This window comes from Budorcas taxicolor, chromosome 15 (assembly GCF_023091745.1).
Source record: "Budorcas taxicolor isolate Tak-1 chromosome 15, Takin1.1, whole genome shotgun sequence".
Classification (NCBI taxonomy): Eukaryota; Metazoa; Chordata; class Mammalia; order Artiodactyla; family Bovidae; genus Budorcas; species Budorcas taxicolor.
This window is the reverse complement of record NC_068924.1, coordinates 33,869,238-33,890,686: the sequence shown is the minus strand read 5'-3', so window position 1 is coordinate 33,890,686 and position 21,449 is coordinate 33,869,238. Positions and strand designations below refer to the sequence as shown.

The 21,449-nt window shown below is 40.4% G+C and overlaps 1 protein-coding gene across 1 annotated transcript; it reads right to left on the bottom strand.

Moving 5' to 3' along the window:
- Nucleotides 1-506: 506 nt before the first annotated feature.
- SAAL1 (serum amyloid A like 1) lies at nucleotides 507-21,408 on the bottom strand. Its single transcript, XM_052653162.1, has 12 exons — nucleotides 21,277-21,408; nucleotides 19,841-19,954; nucleotides 15,485-15,568; nucleotides 14,439-14,518; nucleotides 12,858-12,917; nucleotides 12,609-12,724; nucleotides 11,820-12,000; nucleotides 9,521-9,603; nucleotides 9,247-9,435; nucleotides 4,609-4,805; nucleotides 1,792-1,884; nucleotides 507-785 (listed from the first exon to the last, which is right to left on the bottom strand). The coding sequence occupies exons 1-12, from the start codon at nucleotides 21,406-21,408 to the stop codon at nucleotides 693-695; spliced, it is 1,422 nt and encodes a 473-aa protein (XP_052509122.1). The 3' UTR covers nucleotides 507-692.
- Nucleotides 21,409-21,449: the final 41 nt, after the last annotated feature.

Genomic DNA, 21,449 nt, shown 5'->3' with positions numbered 1-21,449 from the left:
ACCTGCAATTAGGGACAGACATAAGACACGGTTCTGGCCAGGGAGGGCTATCTTTTCTAAATAAAAAGTAAAGATTTGTTAAGAGAAAGCCCCTTGGCCTCTTTCTCTTTTTTCTTCCATGAATGTGGAAGAAAGGACCAGAGATATTATAGTCCCTTTAACCAAAAGACAACAATAATGAACACAAAGGTCTACCCGGCAGATCACATAGAGATAAAAGGAGTCATGGTCCCTGAGCCACCTTATCAGGGCTGGACTGCACACTTCTGGACTTCTTACTGCATAAAATACATACAAGTTAACAGATTAAGCCACTGTAGTAGGGTTTTCTACTAGTGCAGCTGAATGCACTTGCAGCAGATATGAATACAAAACTCTGAGTAAAAATCAAATTGAGTTATGAAGAAAATCCTCAGTGACCTCTCAAAGATTCTAAAAAGGACCTCTATAATAATTTTTTTTCTTTATCTGAAGGCAAATACTATACAACCAACACACACACACCAAAAAAAAGGAGGGGAGGGAGATGATGTTTGATGGTAGTGAAAATATTTCAATGCCAAACAAAAACGAGATAAGGCTGGAGGAGAAGGGCATGAATATAATACCAAACAATTCTGGTGCAGTATTTCCTATTTGTCAATTTCAACAGTCAGCGAGTCCATTTCTTGGGCAGAGGATTCTAATAGGTTTTAAGTCTGAATCTTCAGACTTGGGAAGCTTTCCTCCAGGTTACCAGCAAGAGTCTTATCAACTTCACGGAGGATTTTGAGAAAGTCTTCCACCTGTGAGTTAAACAAAAGAATCAAATAAAAATAAGCAGAGGAAAAGATACCTTAAAAGATACTGACTACTGTCTATAAAAACGCTCTATGTCTTCTAAACAGTCCAATGGAAAATAAATGGTAACAGACCGTCAGATAACAAGAATAGTACTTCCTGGATAGTCCTCTGAAACACCAAGGAAATGCCCAGCCCTTATCACTTCGTTTACTTTTACTTTTATCTGTTTTTGGCTGTGCTGGGACCCCGCTGCTGTGTGAGGGCTTTCTCCAGTTGCGGCGAGCAGGGGTTTCTCACTGCAGTGGCTTCTCTTGTTGTGGAGTGCACGCTCTATGCGGGCGAGCTCAGCAGTTGCAACATGTGGCTCTAGGGCGCTCAGGCTCAGCAGTTACGGCCCACGGGCTCTAGAGGACAGGCTCCGTAGCTGTGGCGCACGGCTTAGTTGCTCTGAGGCATATGGAATCTTCCCAGACTAGGGTTCGAACCCATGTCCCCTGCATTGTCAGGAGGATTCTTATCCAACTGGTCCACAAGGGAAGTCCCCTCGTTTATTTTTAAACCAATATTTCTCCTCCTATTGATTCCCCTTGAGGGTCCATTACCAGTTATATTATCATCCTCCTTTCTGACCCACTTCCTCACTCCCACATTCCACATTCCATTTTTCTCAAAAAACATTATTTTGAAATTGCCTCTAATGGTAGCAAATGCAATGTAATTTGAAGGACCATAAAAACCTATTGACTGTACCTATCTAAGAATCTTATTTTTAATTAATATATATGCTACAACAGAAAAGGATACTATGAATTCAGGGTTGATCCCTTTGTTGCTCAGGCTAGTGCCATGAATTATCCAGCAGTCATCTATCTGACAAAGGCACCGAGTCATGTGTAGTATATGCATTCTTTCTGCACAAAGGCCTCAGAGATCAAGTGCTTAGTACTTAAAACATTTTACGGAGTAATCCCCTGAAACTCGGCCACCTATACATCTACTCATACTCACCACAGGGCTATAGAAAGGAAGCAGATTTTCAAATGCACAGGAACACTTCTGTTTGCTTAACTGGCCCTCCTTTAGTCCCTGAGTTACAGTCTCCTAAAACAAATAAATAAAAAGATGTTATCAAAAAAAGGAAAATTTCTAAAGCTACATCTGGCGAATAAATACAAATCAGTGTATCCAGTTCCCCACTGATCCTACAGGCATGTCAAATGTTCCAAACTGAACCCACCATCATTTCTCCTTGTCTAACCCAAACATGTGCTCCATTGAAGGCACCACCACCCCCCAGGCCTGCTGCACAAACCGAAACATAGGGTATCGCCAAGACGTCCTCCTCTGCTGCTAGCCCCTCCACCTAAGTGTTTAGTTCTGCTCTGCTAAATCTCTCTCATCTCACCCCTGCTCTCCATCCACTCTTCCACTGTCTAAGCTCTCACTCTTTTTCCTTGAGGATTACCAGCCACAAGAACCTATTGGTTGGTCTCCTGTCTTGCAGCTTCAACTCATTCTAATCCTCTACTACTTCTGGAGGAATCTTTCTAAACAGGTCATTTCACTTGATGCTTCAAAAAAACACTCTAGTAGTTCCCCAGTTTCCTCAAGGTTAAGTCTAAATTCCATTAAGTATGGCATATCAGAATTTTCAAGACATATCCCTGGTTTATTCTCAGCCCACTTTCTTCCCATATTCTTATCACATAAAAATTAAGACACACCTACATCCCTCCCTCCAAAAAAAACAAAAACAACAACAAACAATGGGAAAAATACTTGTAACAAATATGCAAAAGATATAGAGTTACCCAAGGAGTTCATACAAAAATCAAGATGGATAAGTTTATAAAGCAGGAAACACAAATAATATACAAATATATGGAGAGATATTCAATCTCACTAATAATAAAAAATTATTAAGGCTAAGGTTTTTCCAGTAGTCCTGTATGGATCTGAGAGTTGGACTGTGAAGATAGCTGAGCACCAAAGAATTGATGCTTTTGAACTGTAGTGTTGGAGAAGACTCTTGAGAGTCCCTTGGACTGCAAGGAGATCCAACCAGTCCATCCTAAAGGAGATCAGTCCTGGGTGTTCACTGGAAGGGCTGAAGCTGAAACTCTGGTACTTTGGCCACCTCATGCAAAGAGTTGACTCATTGGAAAAGACCCTGATGCTGGGAGGGATTAGGGGCAGGAGGAGAAGGGGACGACAGAGGATGAGATGGCTGGATGGCATCACCGACTCGACGGACATGAGTTTGGGTAAACTCTGGGTGTTGGTGATGGACAGGGAGGCCTGGCATGCTGCAATTCATGGGGTCGGGTCGCAAAGAGTCGGACACGACTGAGTGACTGAACTGAATTGAACTGAATAATAAAAAAAAAATGCAACCAAAATAAGGTGCAATATATCATCTGTTGCATTTTACTTGAAATAAAAATTATAATACACAACAACAAGGATCAAGTAAAATCAACATTTTTCACATGTCAAGAACATTTTGGCAATATATAGCCATTTATGCCTCAGTCATCTTTACATTTATCATGTCGAACCCAGCCATTTAGCTTCTGAAAATCTATGTTAAGGTAATAATCCCAAATCTGGAATAGGGAAGCATGATAAATCACCAAAAATACAAATCATCAGAATAACTAAAGCTTGTTTTAAGGAATATTCTTCTTAAAAGCATCAATGAATATGATCTTCATAACTGCATGCATAAATATATTCTTCCTAAAATACATGGCTTCATGGGAAATAGATGAGGAAACAGTGGAAATAGTGTCAGACTTTATTTTGGGGGGCTCCAAAATCACTGCAGATGGGGACTGCAGCCATGAAATTAAAAGACACTTACTCCTTGGAAGAAAAGTTATGGCCAACCTAGATAGCATATTCAAAAGCAGAGACATTACTTTGCCAAGAAAGGTCCGTCTAGTCAAGGCTATGGTTTTTCCAGTAGTCATGTATGGATGTGAGAGTGGATGGTGAAAAAAGCTGAGCACCAAAGAATTGATGCTTTTGAACTGTTGTGTTGGAGAAGACTCTTGAGAGTCCCTTGGACTGCAAGGAGATCCAACCAGTCCGTTCTAAAGGAGATCAGCCCTGGGTGTTCTTTGGAAGGAATGATGCTAAAGCTGAAACTCCAGTACTTTGGCCACCTCATGCAAAGAGTTGACTCACTGGAGAAGACTCTGATGCTGGGAAGGACTGGGGACAGGACAAAGAGGGGATGACAGAGGATGAGATGGCTGGATGGCATCACCGACTCGATGGACGTGAGTTTGAGTAAACTCTGGGAGATGGTGATGGACAGGGAGGCCTGGTGTGCTGCAATTCATGGGGTCGCAAGGAGTGGGATGCAACTAAACTGAACTGAACTGAGAAAGAATATGCTCAAAGAAAGAATATGCTAACAATCCTGCACATATTCAGGAAGAATACTTCTTAAGACAAGTTTACAGTAAATTTTGAAAACCGATTTTTTGGCAAATTGAGTATTAAACAAACTGGTTCTCAGTGAAAATTTTTTCAGTGTATTGATGTGCAGTCAGGAAAAGTGCTTATAATGTTAAGTGAAAAGAGTGGCCTTTAAAAATTGTATAACTGGTGAGAAGTATATGAAAAGCACATAAATAAATATACCAATTTACGTCAGCTGTTAGTTTGAGTATAAACTTATAGTGATAAGTTTCTTCTTTCTCTATTTCCCCAAATTTATGTAAAATTAAAAAATAAAAACACTAACAATAAAATTTGAGAGCAGAAAGTAATCCATACTTTCTTTTGCGGAAGAAAGCATTTATACTTTTCTCCTACCTTTGTTAACACTTGGAAAATATTAGAAAGAAATTCACATGAAATATCCTTCAAGATTTTCAAGTGGAAATCCTCTTGGGTTAAATCAGACTTTTTAGTTTCTTCTGTGTTAGACTCCACTGAGTTCTCTGGCTTCTTCTGACAATGTTCCATATTTTGTAAGACACGAATCAGGCTGTCAATTAGAGGAAGATCCACTGTACAAACAAATCAAGGCGCAAGGAATCAGCCAGTTAAATTTGGTTACCATTCATTCATTCCTGCACATGTACTGAACACCTACTAATACTAGACACCACTGTATTTTAGGTACTGTAGATATGGCCGTAAACAAGATTGTCAAGGCCTCAGACTTCAAGAGGCTTACGTTTTTATACTCTCAAATAAGCAAATGAATAAAACAGATTGAAAAAGAAACCCAAAATGATGAAAAAGAATAGATATCGAAAAATATAATTCAGGAACTGCCTCCTCCCTCAAGATTTAAGTTTGTAGTTTGAAAATACCAGGGAAATGGATAAAAAATAGTCAACATGGAGATATATGCTTTATCAGATTTTAAGGATTTTTTTTTAATGAGGGGCATTATAATTGTATTTTGAGACAGTTATAGTTATTAACCTTATTAAATCTCAAATATACTCACAAAACAAAGCAAATAAATCATATGCTGAAGTATTTCAATATAAATGTACATCATGAGAAATATGACAATATTCAGATCAAACATAACTATCAACATATTTAAATGGTTTAACTCATTTACTGAAAAGAAATAACACATCTAAAGCAAAGTATTCAGAAAGGTTGAAAAAAATAATATAGACAAAGGTATTAGAGGCAAATGCAAACAAAAGGAAAACAGGGGATATGAACTTTATATCTGATTTAAGAGGATTTAAGCAAAAAAAGTAAATATTATGGGAGACAAAGATGGACAATTTATAATGAATGTCTCTATACTAAACAATATGCCATCAACATTCATTAAACTACAAACGATGAAAAGGGCAAACATATTGGCAGTAAAAGATATTAATTTTCCCTCTTTTCATATCAAATCAAGTCGAAAGAAGTAACTAAGGTTTATGGAAGACCTAATAAGCGTTAACAGCTGACAACGCCAACATTTACAGTCCAGCTCAGGCCTCTCTTCTCCGCTCTAGACTCAAGACTATCAGCTCAACTGCTCCAGCTGGTCATGGAGTTGACATCTCAACCTTACTAGGTTTAAAAGCCAGTCTTTTCTACCTTAGTAAATGGCAATTCTTTCGCACAAAAATGCCAGACAGAGCTTGACTTTTCTAACGTTCATTCTACTAGTCGGCAAATCTTGGCACTATATAAAAACGATCAGAATCTGACTATTTTTCCCCACCACCTCCCCATTACCTTAATCAAATTATACCACCTCTTGCCTCAAGTTCACAGCAGCCTCCTAACTAGTCTCCCTTTTGCCCCCACAGAAAGCCTGTTAAAGTCTGCTCATGTCTGTCCATCCTCTGCTTTAAACTCCCACAGTTTCCTAGCTCATTCAGAGCAAAACGCAAAATCAAGCCCTCCCCACCCAACCTCCATTACCTCTCTGGCCCCAGGTGCTATTTCTCTTTCCCATGTGGTCCTATCCCAACCATATACAGCTTCATTGCTCTTCTTCAAATATACCAGGCATACTTCTAATTCAGGGCTTTTACACTTGCCGTTCTGTCTGGAATGCTTTCTGCCCAAGTATTCACATGAGTCACTTCATTACTTCCCTCACATTTGTACCAATGTCATCTCCTCAGTCAGGTAACTCATCCATAAACGCAAAAAAGACACTTGAAAAAGAACAAACCTAGTGGAGGTGATGGAATTCCAGTTGAGCTATTTCAAATCCTGAAAGACGATGCTGTGAAAGTGCTGTACTCAATATGCCAGCAAATTTGGGAAACTCAGCAGTGGCCACAGCACTGGAAAAGGTCAGTTTTCATTCCAATCCCAAAGAAAGGCAATGCCATAGAATGCTTAAACTACTGCACAATTGCACTCATCTCACACGATAGTAAAGTAATGCTCAAAATTCTCCAAGCTAGGCTTCAGCAATACGTGAACTGTGAACTTCCTGATGTTCAAGCTGGTTTTAAAAAAGGCAGAGGAACCAGAGATCAAATTGCCAACATCCACTGGATCATAGAAAAAGCAAGAGAGTTCCAGAAAAACATCTATTTCTGCTTTATTGACTATGCCAAAGCCTTTGACTGTGTGGATCACAATAAACTGTGGAAAATTCTGAAAGAGATGGAAATACCAGACCATCTGACCTTTCTCTTGAGAAACCTGTATGCAGGTCAGGAAGCAGCAGTTAGAATTGGACATGGAACAACAGACTGGTTCCAAATAGGTAAAGGAGTATGTCAAGGCTGTATACTGTCACCCTGCTTATTTAACTTATATGCAGATTAGATCATGAGAAATGCTGGGCTGGAAGAAGCACAAGCTGGAATCAAAATTGCTGGGAAAAATATCAATAACCTCAGGTATGCAGACGACACCACCCTTATGGCAGGAAGTGAAGAGGAATAAAAAGCCTCTTGATGAAAGTAAAAGAGGAGAGTGAAAAAGTTGGCTTAAAACTCAACATTCAGAAAACTAAGATCATGGCATCCGGTCCCATCACTTCATGGGAAATAGATGGGGAAAAAGTGGAAACAATGTCAGACTTTATTTTTCTTGGCTCCAAAATCACTGCAGATGGTGATTACAGCCATGAAATTAAAAGACGCTTATTCCTTGGAAGGAAAGTTATGACCAACCTAGATAGCATATTCAAAAGCAGAGACATCACTTTGCCAACAAAGGTCCGTCTAGTCAAGGCTATGGTTTTTCCAGTAGTCATGTATGGATGTGAGAGTTGGACAGTGAAGAAAGCTGAGCACCAAAGAATTGATGCTTTTGAACTGTTGTTCAAGGGACTCTTGAGAGTCCCTTGGACTGCAAGGAGATCCAACCAGTCCATCCTAAGGGAGATCAGTCCTGGGTGTTCATTGGAAGGACTGATGCTGAGGCTGAAACTCCAATACTTTGGCCACCTCATGTGAAGAGTTGACTCACTGGAAAAGACCCTAATGCTGGGAGGGATTAGGGGCAGGAGGAGAAGGGGACGACAGAGGATGAGATGGCTGGATGGCATCACCGACTTGATGGACATGGGTTTGGGTAGACTCCAGGAGTTGGTGACCGACAGGAGGCCTGGCAGCTGCGATTCATGGGGTCACAAAGAGTCGGACACGACTGAGCGACTGAACTGAACTGAACTGAATAAAATAAAACTAGATTAGTATCTCCTCAAATGGTACAACATAAACAGCTTAACCCTAAAACAGCATCATGATTAATGGAGCTCTAGAATCATGGCCAATTAAAGTCAGGAAAAAGGTAAAGATCACCATTATTACATAACCCCAGAGGTACAAGGCAATCCATTAAACAACAAAGAGGTAGAAAAGTGAAAAAACATCTAGGTTCAACAAAAAGGAGTGTCAGATAAAGTCCAAAATTACCACTGGAACCACCACTAAGAGAGTTCAGTTGGAGAAGGAAATGGCAATGCACTCCAGTATTATTGCCTGGGAAATCCCAAGGACAGAGAAGCCTGGCGGGCTACTGTCCATGAGGTTGCAAACAGCTGACATGACTCAGTGACTAAGCAACAGATGCAAAATTAACATACAGAAACCCAACAGTCCTCATATATTCCAACAGTAATCAGTGGACAATACCACAGACAACAGCAACACACAAAATATTTGCAAATAAACCTGAGAAATATGAAGATCTGTATGAAAAAAATCATAAAACATTACTGAGAGACGTAAGACATAAAACTCATAAAACATTACTGAACAAATGGAAAAGCACATGTTCTCAGATACTCTATAAATTTAATATCTCAATCAAAAAAGTCAAGAAGACATTTTGGTTTGGTTTTGTTTGGAAGTTGTCAATCTAATTCAGTGTTAAAAAAAAAGAATAAGAGTCAAAAACATACTGAAATATTAGAATGAAGGAGGACTAGCCCTCCTAGGTATCAAAACATAAAGTCTTAATAATTAAAACACTATTGCTATGAATATATGAATAGAGCAACAAAAATGAATCAAGTATATATGGAAATATAAAACACAGTAACAATGATCTTTCAAATCTGTGTGGGTAAACTGGTTTATTCACTCAGCAATGTTGAGACAGCTGGGCAGCCATCTGGAAAAAATGTGAAACCACATCTCACATGTAACACCAGAATAAATTCTAGATGGGTCATGGATTTAATTGTATTAGTCATAAAAAATTACTCTGTGAAAGACCATGTGTTTGCAGAGGAAAATATTCATTTTTATTTCTCAATGAAAAAAGCTGCCTAAAAAGCAGGGGAAAAAAAAATACTTATGGATGTGAGTGTATAGTAGTTATCTCTGAATGGTCAGATTACAAGCACTAGATTTCCTGTTATAAATTTAATTTTTTTGTGTGTTGAGCATGTGGTATTTTTTATTCAAGGGAATAAAAGCACCGAAAAAAATGGAAAAAGGAATAAAATGAACAACAAAGACCTCTGATGAACCAGAATTTAACTTAGTGAACTAAAATTACACTTGCCTTTTCCTATCTTTAGATACTCCTGTTCAGTCTGGGAAGCATAGATGGCAGACAACACTGAAAAAACCGAGGCCAGCACTGTTTTCTGTTCCTGCAGTATGATGGGCGGATCATCAGACTGGCAAAATTCATGGCACACCAGGTCAAAAAGTAAATTCCAAGTGTCTTTTCCAGTATCTGGACACTGTACTTGATAAAGATGATGAAAGTAATAATTAAAAAACAGAAAACACTTAAATGAATAACTATTGTGCTCCCCCACTCAACATCTTACCAATTGCTTGAATTCCTTCATCTACTGTGGTGAGCAGCTGTAAGACATGCATGTAAACATCGAGCCCTTCTGGATTTTCAGAGCTAAATACAAAAAGCAAAAGCCCTGAATCAACTCTCAGTCTGTGGAATTGTGACCATTCATTTATTCAGTAAATATTTATCGTGGTACTAGGCACTGCCCTACACGCTAAGGATGAAAGAGGGAACAGGACAAAGTCCTTACATTCTAATGGAGGAAACAGTCAAAAAACAAATATTATGTAGTACAATCAACACACACTGGGCAAGAAGTAAAAATTCGTTTTGACCTTGGCCCATGAAAGTAACAATGCAGAAACCTACCAGGTGACAGATACTTCACCATGCTGGTTTACTTGAATCATCAGACAAAAAGTGACTGAGACTTCTACAGAACGAATGTAAGGCCCACGGCACCCAGCACTGACAATAATGCTGTTCTTAAAACTTCACAGGATCATCTTACCCGCTGAGCTGGGAATACTAAAACCTGCTAAGTATAATTTTTGTGATAAACAATCTGGATTCCTAAACTCACAGACTTAGTTCTTCAACCACACAATTAAGTGAAAAGATAGTGAACAACTAAAAGATGATTCATAAGTGCCTACAGCTTGCAGGCACTATGTTAGAGGCTGGGAAAACAGATACATATACGACACCCTTACCTTCATGAAATTTACTGTCTAAAAGGAAAGACGATAATTACAGGGATAATAAATAATAGTAAAGTGATATGAATGTAACACTAGAAGATATCCAAGTAGCAGACTTAATTTAGTTTGGAGAGTCAGGGAATGTATCCTAAGAGAAACATTTTGCCCTGAAAGGGCCAGAGAAATGTTGGAGGCAGAGACAACATGGTGTGCAACGGCCTGGAGTCACGGTGGCTTGGTTCAGTTGAAGAAATGAAGGAAATTTCCTGTAGCTGAAACAGAGGACAGGAATAAGGATGGAGAAGCACTGTATAGGGCCTTGTAAGCCAGAAAAATCTGGACCTCATTCAAGGAAGGCAACTGAAGAGTCTGAAGCATGAAAGTGAGATGATCAGTGTATGTTCTGGAAAGACAGCTCTATAGTCTAGGCCTGGAAGAGCGAGCCTTGAGGCTGGGAACTCAGGTTAAGAGAATGGTGCAGCTGTCCAGCTGTGCAACTGTCCATCGTAGCCTGGCAGGGGCACAGACAAAGTTCCAGAAAAGCCAGGAAAAGAGACTTCCCTGGTGGTCCAGTAGTTAAGAATTTGCCTTGCAATGTGGGGGATGCAGGTTCAATCCCCAGGCGGTTCAATGCCCACATGCCAAGGGGCAACTAAGCCTGGTACACCGCAACTAGTGAGTCTGCATGGGGCAAACAAAGATCCTACATGTCACAACTAAGGCCTGCTGAAGCCAAATAAATTAAGTATTTTTAGAAAGTTAGGAACAAGGCTTGGAGGTTGACTGGCCATGGGAAAAGGGTGGGATAGGGAAGTGTCAGTAATGGCTTCCACATTTCTCCCACATTATCCAAATGGAATAATGATTACCTCATTTATTGAGATTGAGAATACTGAAGAGGCAGGTCTGGGGGAAAATGATGAGTTTTATACTCACCTGGATAAAGGACATAAAATTTAAAGGTTTTAGTGTGGATTATTTGGAATTCCCTGGCAGTCCAGTTGTTAAAACCCTGCACTGTCACTGCTGAAGGCCCAGGTTCAATCCCTGGTCAGGGAACTAAGATCCTACAAGCCACAGGGAGTAGCCCCCCCAAAAAAAGTAGGTCAAAAAGCATTAAGAATGAGTTGACCAACAGGCAGATGACTTCATAAATTAATTTTCTACTGACTAGCAAAAACCAGTTTCGGTGCTCTACAAGATCTAGTAATCACTCAGGAAGACACCAGAGCCCAAAGGCAGTCACTTATCCGAGACTGGCACAAATATGCAAGGAGCAAGAAAACAAATGATATCTGACATTAAAGGAAGAAGTTGTCACACGGCCAGTAAAAAATAAAGCACAAAGAAAATCTTTTCCATTTGATATAAAACTATACAAAACTGCATAAGATTTTAGCCTACTGCTAGGTAATACTAGTATTAGAACAGGTATTTTGCAATCATTATGATTCTTGCAAAGAGCAAATACACTGTCACCAATATTAGTAGTGAATCAAACCTGTCAAAGATCAGCTATGTGCTACTCATCCCGCCGAAAGGTAACTAAGAAGACATACGATGTAAGGATGCTTCTAGCAACGGGGTTTTCCCAGAGCATTCTGCACAGAAGGGCTCACCTACCGCACTTGTTTGGCAGCTTCAAGTACACACGGCACAATTCGAAACACTGGCTGCTGTTCAGAATCTTCCTGGGGTTGGTCCAGAGCCTGAACAGCCCCAATTCTAATCCATTCCAACATTAGCTTCTCATCCAAATCAAACAGCTTGTCCACAACCTCCCCAACCTTTACCAGCAAGTCAACTGCAGAGAATAAAAGAGATATTGAAATAAGAAATGAAATTTTTAAAGCAGTAAGTCTAATCAAAATTCCTAAAATTTGAAGGCTAAATCTTATCAAAAACGGCTAAAAGGCCCAGGTTCAATCCCTGGTCTGGGAACTAAGATCCTACAAGCCACAGGGAGTAGCCCCCAAAAAAGAGTCAGTCAAAAAGCATTAAGAATGAGTTGACCAACAGGCAGATCAATTCATAAATTAATTTTCTACTGACTAGCAAAAACCAGTTTCAGTGATCTACAAGATCTAGTTATCACTCTTAGGAAGATACCAGAGCCCAAAAGGCAGTCACTTATCCAATCAAAATTCCTAAAATTTGAAAGCGAAATCTTATCAAAGCATTATTTATTCCAAGCACAATCTGTTTTCTACCTTCATTTAAATTTGCTTGCGTTCCTTCAAGTGGGAGATTTATTGGTATCTCGAGAGCTTAAGAAGAAAGTTTATATCTTGAACTGAAACAGTTTCTCACCTAACACTTAGTTTTTAAGTGACCTCTAGAAATAGTTACGTGGTTTCCTAAAAATTAAATATAACTTTAAAGATTTTTTTCCTAGATTACATGGTGACTTACCATTTGTTGAACTTGACATGATAAAGCAAATACTATCATAAATAGCTGGATTGTCTCGAATTCTTTCAACCCAGACACTGGCCACTTCTGTCTGGGAAAGGCAAGTAAGCAACAACCTACGTGAAAAATGTGAGCTTAATACCTATCTTTCAAAACAGTAAAGAAAATTCAAGAGGGAAAGGGCAACTCTATTCTCCTGGGTCCCCTTATGGGCGAGTATAGAGAATCCATAAAAAGAAGAAAGCATACCTGCTTGTTTCCAGCAGAGTAGGAGGGTCTGAATCATGCAAACAGTGCAGCAATACCTGGCTACGAAAACAAAACTGGTAACCCAATGTGCCTCCCTTCTCTCATTTCAAACACCACAACAGAAGTTTTAGCTTTTTAAGCATTTTAATTGCGGAAAAATGGCTTACAAACATAAAAACCAGTAAGATGCAAATCTACACTTGGGGAACAATTATAAAGCAAGACAGAGAACAGAGCTGCACCTCTGTAGCCACTCTGTGTCCCTTTACAAATCACAGTTCTCCTTCCCACCTAGAATGAGTACTATCCTGACTTTTTCAGCAATCAGTTTCCTGGTTTACCCTATAGTTCACTTATATATTTTGGTTTTGAACTTTATATGAAAGAAATGATATTGTATGTACTCTATTGCATCTGAGCTCTTCTGCCCAACACCATCTCTTTACAATCTATCCATCTTGTTCCTGTAGCTGCCGATTCACTGCTGTGGAGCGTTTCATTGAATGAATATAAAACAATTTATTTTTCCAGCCTACTACTGATGAACATTTGGGTTGATTCCAATTTGGGGCTATTTCAAGCAATAGTCATAATACTTTTTGTATGAGTATCCTGATTTACGTGTGCAATTTATCTTACCGTATACCTGTAAGCGGCATCACTGGGTCACAGTGCATCTTCTAATTTGACTAGGTAATGCCCAACTGTCCCAAAGTGGTTGAAGAAATGTATATCTTATCAGCAACGTACACTGTTCCATATTATTCTTAAGATAAGTATTTAATTAAATTTATAAAACTTGTCAATATTACTCATTCAGATTTTTAATAGGTATCACTAGACACCAAACATAATCCTGAGTCATTTATTCCATGAATGATTGTCAGTTATGGAAGAATAGATACCTTAAACTAGGATCTTAAAGTCCTTCCACACCTAGAAGAGGTAATAACCTCTATTTTGGAAGCCCCAGGTACCTGAATCCTGTGATAAGCCCTACAGCTCTTCCTGAAAATAATCTAGAACAGTTTTCTTAATCTACTGTAGGCACGTATTTCTTTAAGATTCTGATGAACAGAATTAAAAGAGACCTATCCTCTAAGCAGAAGCATGAGAGCCTTTGAATCACAGGGGCAACCCTGTATCCTCTAGTCTGTTGGCAAGCCAATCCACCCACCATCTAAGTCACAATTCCCAGGGTGACTGTGGTCAACAAGTCTAGCTGTTTTAGACTGCAGCTCTGCGCCTCTGCATTCCCTGAGCCTGAACTGTTCTGGACTCTGGTCAGGGGCTCCATCTCTAAGCTCTGCCCCACTGGTTCTTATCCCATGTGGGTGACGATTCGGGCTCCTTTGCAACCAATGCTGAAGACAGGCTTAAATTCTGAATCATGTCCACAAATAGTATGGAAGCCCTCAGATACCATCATCAACACGGAGTGAAGTTCCTGGAGCATGCTCACCAGGAGAAAGGAAGTACTACATTCCACGTTTCCCTCTCTCTTATGTATAAGGATTTCCTTAGGGATGCGAAACATGGATCTGTCTTTTAAAAACACAGTTATTATGTAGTAAAACTTACCCAAGATTTTTATCACTGCTGATGGACACACATATCTCCTGGAAACAGGCCATATTACCTAATATCCCCACACAGATTTCCTGCCAAATCAAATTTCACATGTCACAATGGCTCCAAGGTGAAAGACATACATACAAAAATAACAACTTGAAAAAACAACAACAACAACAACTTTCACTGAGCCAAGTCTGGGAAGAGAAAAAGGGAAGCAGCACACGGGAGTATACTGCCTGTACCCTAATGTGACAACTGTCCAGTAGTATTTGAGAGGAGATGAAAAACACAAGAAAAAGAAAGATCAAAAGCAGGCAGGAGTTTGTGGAAGAAGAAACCTTATGGATGAACTGAGTCATAACTGATTGATAGGACTCGAATGTACAAACAAGACAGCCATTCAAATGAGAGGGAAAGTGTCAGCCGAGGCAGGAAGGGGATAATGCAATAGGGTGAACAAAAGCTAACACCCAAAGCTGCCTGTATTATCACACTTACTGAGTCAGACAAAAGGCCCATTCAGGTTTTCCCATGACATCGTACACAAACAAACTTTTTGGCCAACCCAATATTAGTAGCACATGGTGGGAGGAGAGCGTGAGATAAACACAGCAGATAGAAAGGATCAGGATTAAGGGCCCTAAATGTCATGTTGAAGAGTTTAGACTTAATCTGAGTTATCTGAAGTCATGAAGGTCCTCAAGAAAGTGGTCAACATACTGTAATATTTTAGGAAAATTATTTTGGCAGCAAAATGTATAACACATGATAGGGAAAATTTTTTTAAAGATGCTAACTTCAGTAGTAACAGCTAATATTTATTTAGCACTTACTATTCCCATGCACTTTCCATGTACCATTTCATTAATAATTTACAAGGTATGTACCATCATTATCCCCATTTTTCAGATGAGGAAATCAAAACACGGAGAAGGTAACAACTTGCAGACTGATCTGTAGCCACTTCAGAACAGTAAAGTGAGAAATGAAAGACTATCCAGGATCTTAGGTCACTGCTCCAGAGAGGCAGCTTTAGAAATGTACATACTCACTCTTAATCGAGGGCATCTGGATTTGGCCAATACTCCCATAAATATGTCAGGAGCATTAAATTCTTGGAGAAACAAAGCTACATCCTGAAAAGAAAAGTGATTATTAACTTGGATGCTGAATATTCCTCCTTAAACCCAATAGCTTAGGCAACCTTAAAAAAAATGAATTTCACATACACTTCTTTTCAGGCACAAGGGAAAAAATGCATAAGGCTAGGAATTGTGTCAACAGACAAAAGTAATATGAGAGCACTGTGGTATCCGGCCTCAAGGCAATGGAACAATTCCACAAGCAAATCGGAAGTGACTGTGATATTCCAGAGCACCGTCCTCCTCTCTCTGCCTGGGATGTAGTTATCTTAATGATCTTTCTACCCACCAGGAATTCTCATTAATTCATTCAAACACATTGCTGATTCCAGGTATCATGCTAGAACATGGGAGAAGGGGGAAAAAAGTAAGTCATAATTTTTTTGTCTTCTAAGAGCTTAACACTTGACAGAGAAAAAGAGATAAAAGCTCCTATTGGGTCATGCCCCAAATCAGAACTTTTATTTTCAAAATCCTCAACAGAAAAAATTCTGATCACAATGTAATTGCAACAGCTTCACATGTTCAGCCTAGAGAGTCTGCCTGGTCCCCAGGGCCTAAAGGGACACATCACACAGGTGAATGAACCGGGGGTGGACATGTGGCCCAACCTCACTAGAAATGTGAACTCCAAAACTAAATCAATTAGCTGTAGAGATTTTCATTGTAAAATACTGAAATAAAATTAAGCTTCTGGCTGCCTATTGCCTTGGATATTCACCAAACCTATGGAGTGTATTCGCAATAGTTTAACTTAGAACACATGATAAGTGGCTCAAATGAAAATGCCCTTCAAAACGCCCTCAAAGAGAAAGGCAGTAATCCTTCAAAGCAGCTGAAACCGTGGTAACTTGCATGACTGCTGGCTAGGAGAGAAATACTATACTTATTCAGAGATCATGGTCAGACAGAACAATATCTTCAAAGATATACTCCAAACTGAAAGTCACAGCACCAGATGCTCTCCACCCTAAGTGATCAAGCTGTCTTGTCAAGTGCGCATCTCTCTGCAGCATGCAGGGATTTACTTATTTAATGACAGTTACTGACTCCTGCAGTAGCACAAGGTAGCCTAATAATATCAATGCCAGTAATAGCAACAGCAATGAACATTTATTGAACAAGCAGTAAATCCCAGTGAAGTGGTTTGCACACTATCTCATTTAATTCTAAAAACAATCTTAAGAAGTAGTTACGATCATTACACTAATCAGCAAACTCAGGTTTTAAAAGGTACGTAACCTGCCCAAGGTTATACAAAAAGTAGGAGAACAAAGTCAGAATTTGAAATCTGATCAAGCCCATGCTCTTAGCCAGCACACCATCCTAACTCTAACTCTTAGGTATTCATCCACTCATTTGGTCCTCATAAAATATTTACTGAAAAACTCAAGTAATAGGCACTGTTTTGAACTCTGGAGACATACTAGGGATAAGGTCTCAATCCCATCTAGTTTTCCTTCTAGAGGTATAAACAAATAATAAACATACAAACAACTAATCTATTAATACATACATTCTAAGTACTACAAAGAAGATAACAAGATGGTATGTGCTAGAAACCAAGGTAAGGAGGCCTACTCTAGATATATCAGAGACGGTATCTCTGAAGAAGTGACGTTAAGCTTTTAAGAGAAGGAACTTAAATCTATCAGAAGAAACAGGCTCAAAACAATCACTGAATAACAAGAATGAACAGGTTCCACGAAAGCAGAGGAGAGGAATCCTGCCTGGAGTGTCTCCGGAGAAATCACAGGAGAGGTGACATCTGAGCTGGGCCATGAAAGATGGGGAAGATTTTGTGGGGTGGAGGACATTCCGTGCCGGGAGCTGCATGAGCAGAGCATGAGCACATGAGAATGCAAGAAGCGCCTGGAAGCCTCTGGCCCTGCTCAGACACTGAGTGGCAGGGGATAAGGCTGGGATGAGCTTCACTGGAAGGACTCTACCCCAGAGAATCAGCAAGCAGCTCTGTTCTCCAGAGGCACTTCAAGAACCACCACAAGGGACAAAGAGAAGACCAAGAGCATGACCCTCCCTCCACCCATGATCTCAAACAGTGGCTCTATTTCACCTTTTTATATTTGAGGTTTTCACACTAACATTTCATTTGAAAAATGAGTTTTCTTTAAAAAAATGTTTTCACACCATAGCTTCTTAACAATTGGAGGACAAACAGAGAAGATTTGAACAATACTCTCAACCGACCTGATCAAACTGACATTTACAGGACACTCCACCCAGCAACAGGAGTATACACACTCTTTTTAAGAGAACACGGAACACTTATCAAGACAGATCAAATACTGGGCCATAAAACAAGTCTCAATACATTTAACAGAAGTCAGAGTGTTCACTAACCACAGTAATAGAAAGATAGCTGAAAAATCCCCAAATATCTGAAATCTAAACAACGTACTGCTAACTCATTAACCAAAAAAAATTAAGGAAAATTAGAAAATATCAATTGAACTAAATGCAGTGAAACATATCAACATATCAGAAGCTGTACAACAGTTCTAAAGCAATATTTAGAGGAATATTTATAGTGTTAAATGCCTATATTAAAAAAGAATGATCTCAAATCAACAACCTCAGCTTCTACCTTAAGAAATTATACAAAGAAGAGCATATTAAACCAGAGTGAGCAGAAGAAAGGAAATAATAAAAGATCAGAGTGGAAATCAATGAAGCAGAAAATGGTAAAGCAACAAAGAAAAATCTGTGAAGATTAAGGAACCATCACTACAGATATTAGAAGGATAATAACAAACTACTGCTGCTGCTGCTGCTGCTGCTGCTAAGTTGCTTCAGGCGTGTCCAACTCTGTGCAACCCCACAGACGGCAGCCCACCAGGCTCCACTGTCCCTGGGATTCTCCAGGCAAGAATACTGGAGTGAGTTGCCATTTCCTTCTCCAATGCATGAAAGTGAAAAGTCAAAGTGAAGTCGCTCAGTCGTGTCTGACTCTTAGCAACCCCATGGACTGCAGCCTACCAGGCTCCTCCATCCATGGGACTTTCTAGGCAAGAGTACTGGAGTGGGGTGCCATTGCCTTCTCCTACTATGCCAATAAATTCAATAACTTGGATGAAGTGGATTAACTTCTTGAAGAACACAAACTACCAAAGTAACCAGAACAGCCCTGTATCTATTAAAGAAACTGAATTTACAGTCTTCCCCACAACACACTGCTAAGTCGCTTCAGTCGTGTCCAACTCTGTGTGACCCCAGAGACGGCAGCCCACCAGGCTCCCCCGTCCCTGGGATTCTCCAGGCAAGAACACTGGAGTGGGTTGCCATTTCCTTCTCCAATGCATGAAAGTGAAGAGTGAAAGTGAAGTCGCTCAGTCATGTTGGACTCTTCGAGACCCCATTGACTGCAGCCTACTGTGGCTCCTCCATCCATGGGATTTTCCAGGCAAGAGTACTGGAGTGGGGTGCTACTGTCTTCTCCGAACATACTGCTGCTGCTGCTAAGTCACTTCAGTCGTGTCTGACTCTGTGCGACCCCAGAGACGGCAGCCCACCAGGCTCCCTCGTCCCTGGGATTCTCCAGGCAAGAACACTGGAGAGGGTTGCCATTTCCTTCTCTGATTCATGAAAGTGAAAAGTGAAAGTGAAGTCGCTCAGTTGTGTCCAACACTTAGCGACCCCATGGACTGCAGCCTACCAGGCTCCTCCATCCATGGGATTTTCCAGGCAAGAGTACTGGAGTGGGGTGCCATTGCCTTCTCCGAACATACTAACAACCACTAAATGGTGAGTTTTATGGTAATGATTCGTGTCTCAATAAAACTCATTTTTTTAAAAGTAACATATATATATATATATATATACACAAAACTAAAAACAAACGAAAAACAAAATCTTCCCACAAAGAAAACTCCAATATCAGATGGCTTCACTGGTGAATTTCACCAAATATTTAAGGAAGCATTGATAGTAACTGTACACAAACTCTTTCCGAAATGCGAAGAGGGAAAACTTACCATCTCATTCTGTGAAGACAGCGTTACCTTGGTACCAAACCAGACAATGAAAAGAAATGAATCTCTCTCGTGAATATACATGAAATTTCTAAACTACACTTTAGTAACTTGAAAAATCAATCAATGTAGTTCATATTCACAAATCAAAAAGAAAAACCACATGACCAACTCAACAGATTTAGTGAAAAAATGATAAAATCCAGAGACTTAAGGACTGAAACATTCACCATCTCCTTACTCAACAGTCTTTTCAGCTTCATTTCCAATCCCATACCTCATCCATGGACATATCCCATACTCTGCAAATTTCATTCTCCATTTCTTCATCAAGCTCCATCTGCTGCTCCTCGTCATCCGAGCTGGATTTGGCATTTTCAGGGCTAACCATCTTCAGAAACACAAAGTAAGGAGATGAATAAAGGCTGTCCATAGCACTCCTCCAGTAATATTATCCCATAGTCGTTTAGAAGTCACAAAGATTAGTATCCTCAAAGTACCTTCTTCTCCAAGAAACTTATTTTAAAAAACTAGTACCTGGGACACCTTGGGGAAATACTGCTGCTAGGCACTGGGGTAGAAATACAAAGGTAAAAAAGATTTAATTACTTACTTCCAAGTAGTTAAGGATCCAGTGGGGAAAAGACATATAAACTGATAATCACAACAGAAAAGGTAAGTGATTCAACTGAATTGTGGACAGAGTCCTGAAAACAAAAAGATGGACCAGTGACCTATGTCTGGGAGCTTTCCCAAACTTCTCTTAGGAGGGGATATTGAAGCTAAATTTGAGGGGAAATCAGTTTGTCATCCTGAAGAAGAGGAGACAGAGAAAAGTACAAGAGTTCAGAGTTAAGAAAAGGCCTAGCATGTGTGGGGAATGGTGAGCAGTTTAGCGTGCCATGGGCAGATAAATCTGGAAAAGCTGCAAAGAGCCCTGGATTTCAGTCTAAGAAATAGGAGTTTTCCACTGTAGGCAACAGTAACTATGAGAACTCCCATGGACGACTTTTTTTTTTTTTAGATTATTGGGGCAGCTGTGCAGAAGATGGACTACGGAGGACAGTGATTGAAAGCAGAGGGAAAAGTTAGGGAAACATGAGAAGAACGTTCACATTTATTGAGAGGTTCCTATAAGGCAAACTACGGTAAGCATTCTCTGGCTATCATAATCTTATTTAACTCTATAAACAATAATACAAATACTACCCTACTTTATAGAAACTAGGAAAGAAGTCGGTTACGTGACTTGCCCAAAGTCACGGAGGGCAAACCGCGCTTTTGACATTAGAGCTGCAGGAAGCCCATTTATTCTACTACAGCCAAAGTCCTCGAAACAGATAAATTACGACCTGGGCTTCAGAAACGACAGCGGCAATGGGGCGCAAAAACCCACTGCATCATATGCACTGCATGTAAGCAATGCATTTACACGGTCACGTATATTTGGAAATTTTGTAAAAATAAAACATTCTAACCAAAAGCATTCCAGCATCCCTACCGTTACACTTCCGTTTGTACTGAGGGGCACAAAGAGTGGCGCCCGGCAGTTTTGGGGTCCGCGGGTAGACAGCCTGGAGGCAAGGCCAGGGGTAAGGCCCGGCCGCGGGGCCTGGGGAGGGGTCGTCGAAGGGACGGCGGCTCCCGGGGCAGGAGGGGGGCTGCCCGAGGCGGGGAGAGTAGAGGGAGCCCACGCGAGGCGCGTTTCCGCACCTGGATGAGCCCGCTGAGGACGCCGAAGAGCCAGTGTTTGCTGTAGACCGTGCTGCCTATGCAGTCCCCCCCGGCCGCAGCCTCCTCGTCCTCGTCCCGACTCGGCGGCGGTGGCGACGGGTTGCGGTCCATCTCTTGGCCGCCTCTGGCGCGCGGGAGCTCCTCCGGAAGCC

Bases quoted from the DNA above. Each gene is read 5' to 3' on its own strand.
- SAAL1 (XM_052653162.1), bottom strand. From the start codon at position 21,408: ATGGACCGCAACCCGTCGCCACCGCCGCCGAGTCGGGACGAGGACGAG. The intron at 19,955-21,276 runs GTGCGGAAACGC...GTGTTTCTGAAG, and splicing joins TCCTCAGCGGGCTCATCCAG to ATGGTTAGCCCTGAAAATGC. The intron at 12,918-14,438 runs GTAAGTTTTACT...TTGTTTTCGTAG, and splicing joins AGCAGTGATAAAAATCTTGG to CCAGGTATTGCTGCACTGTT.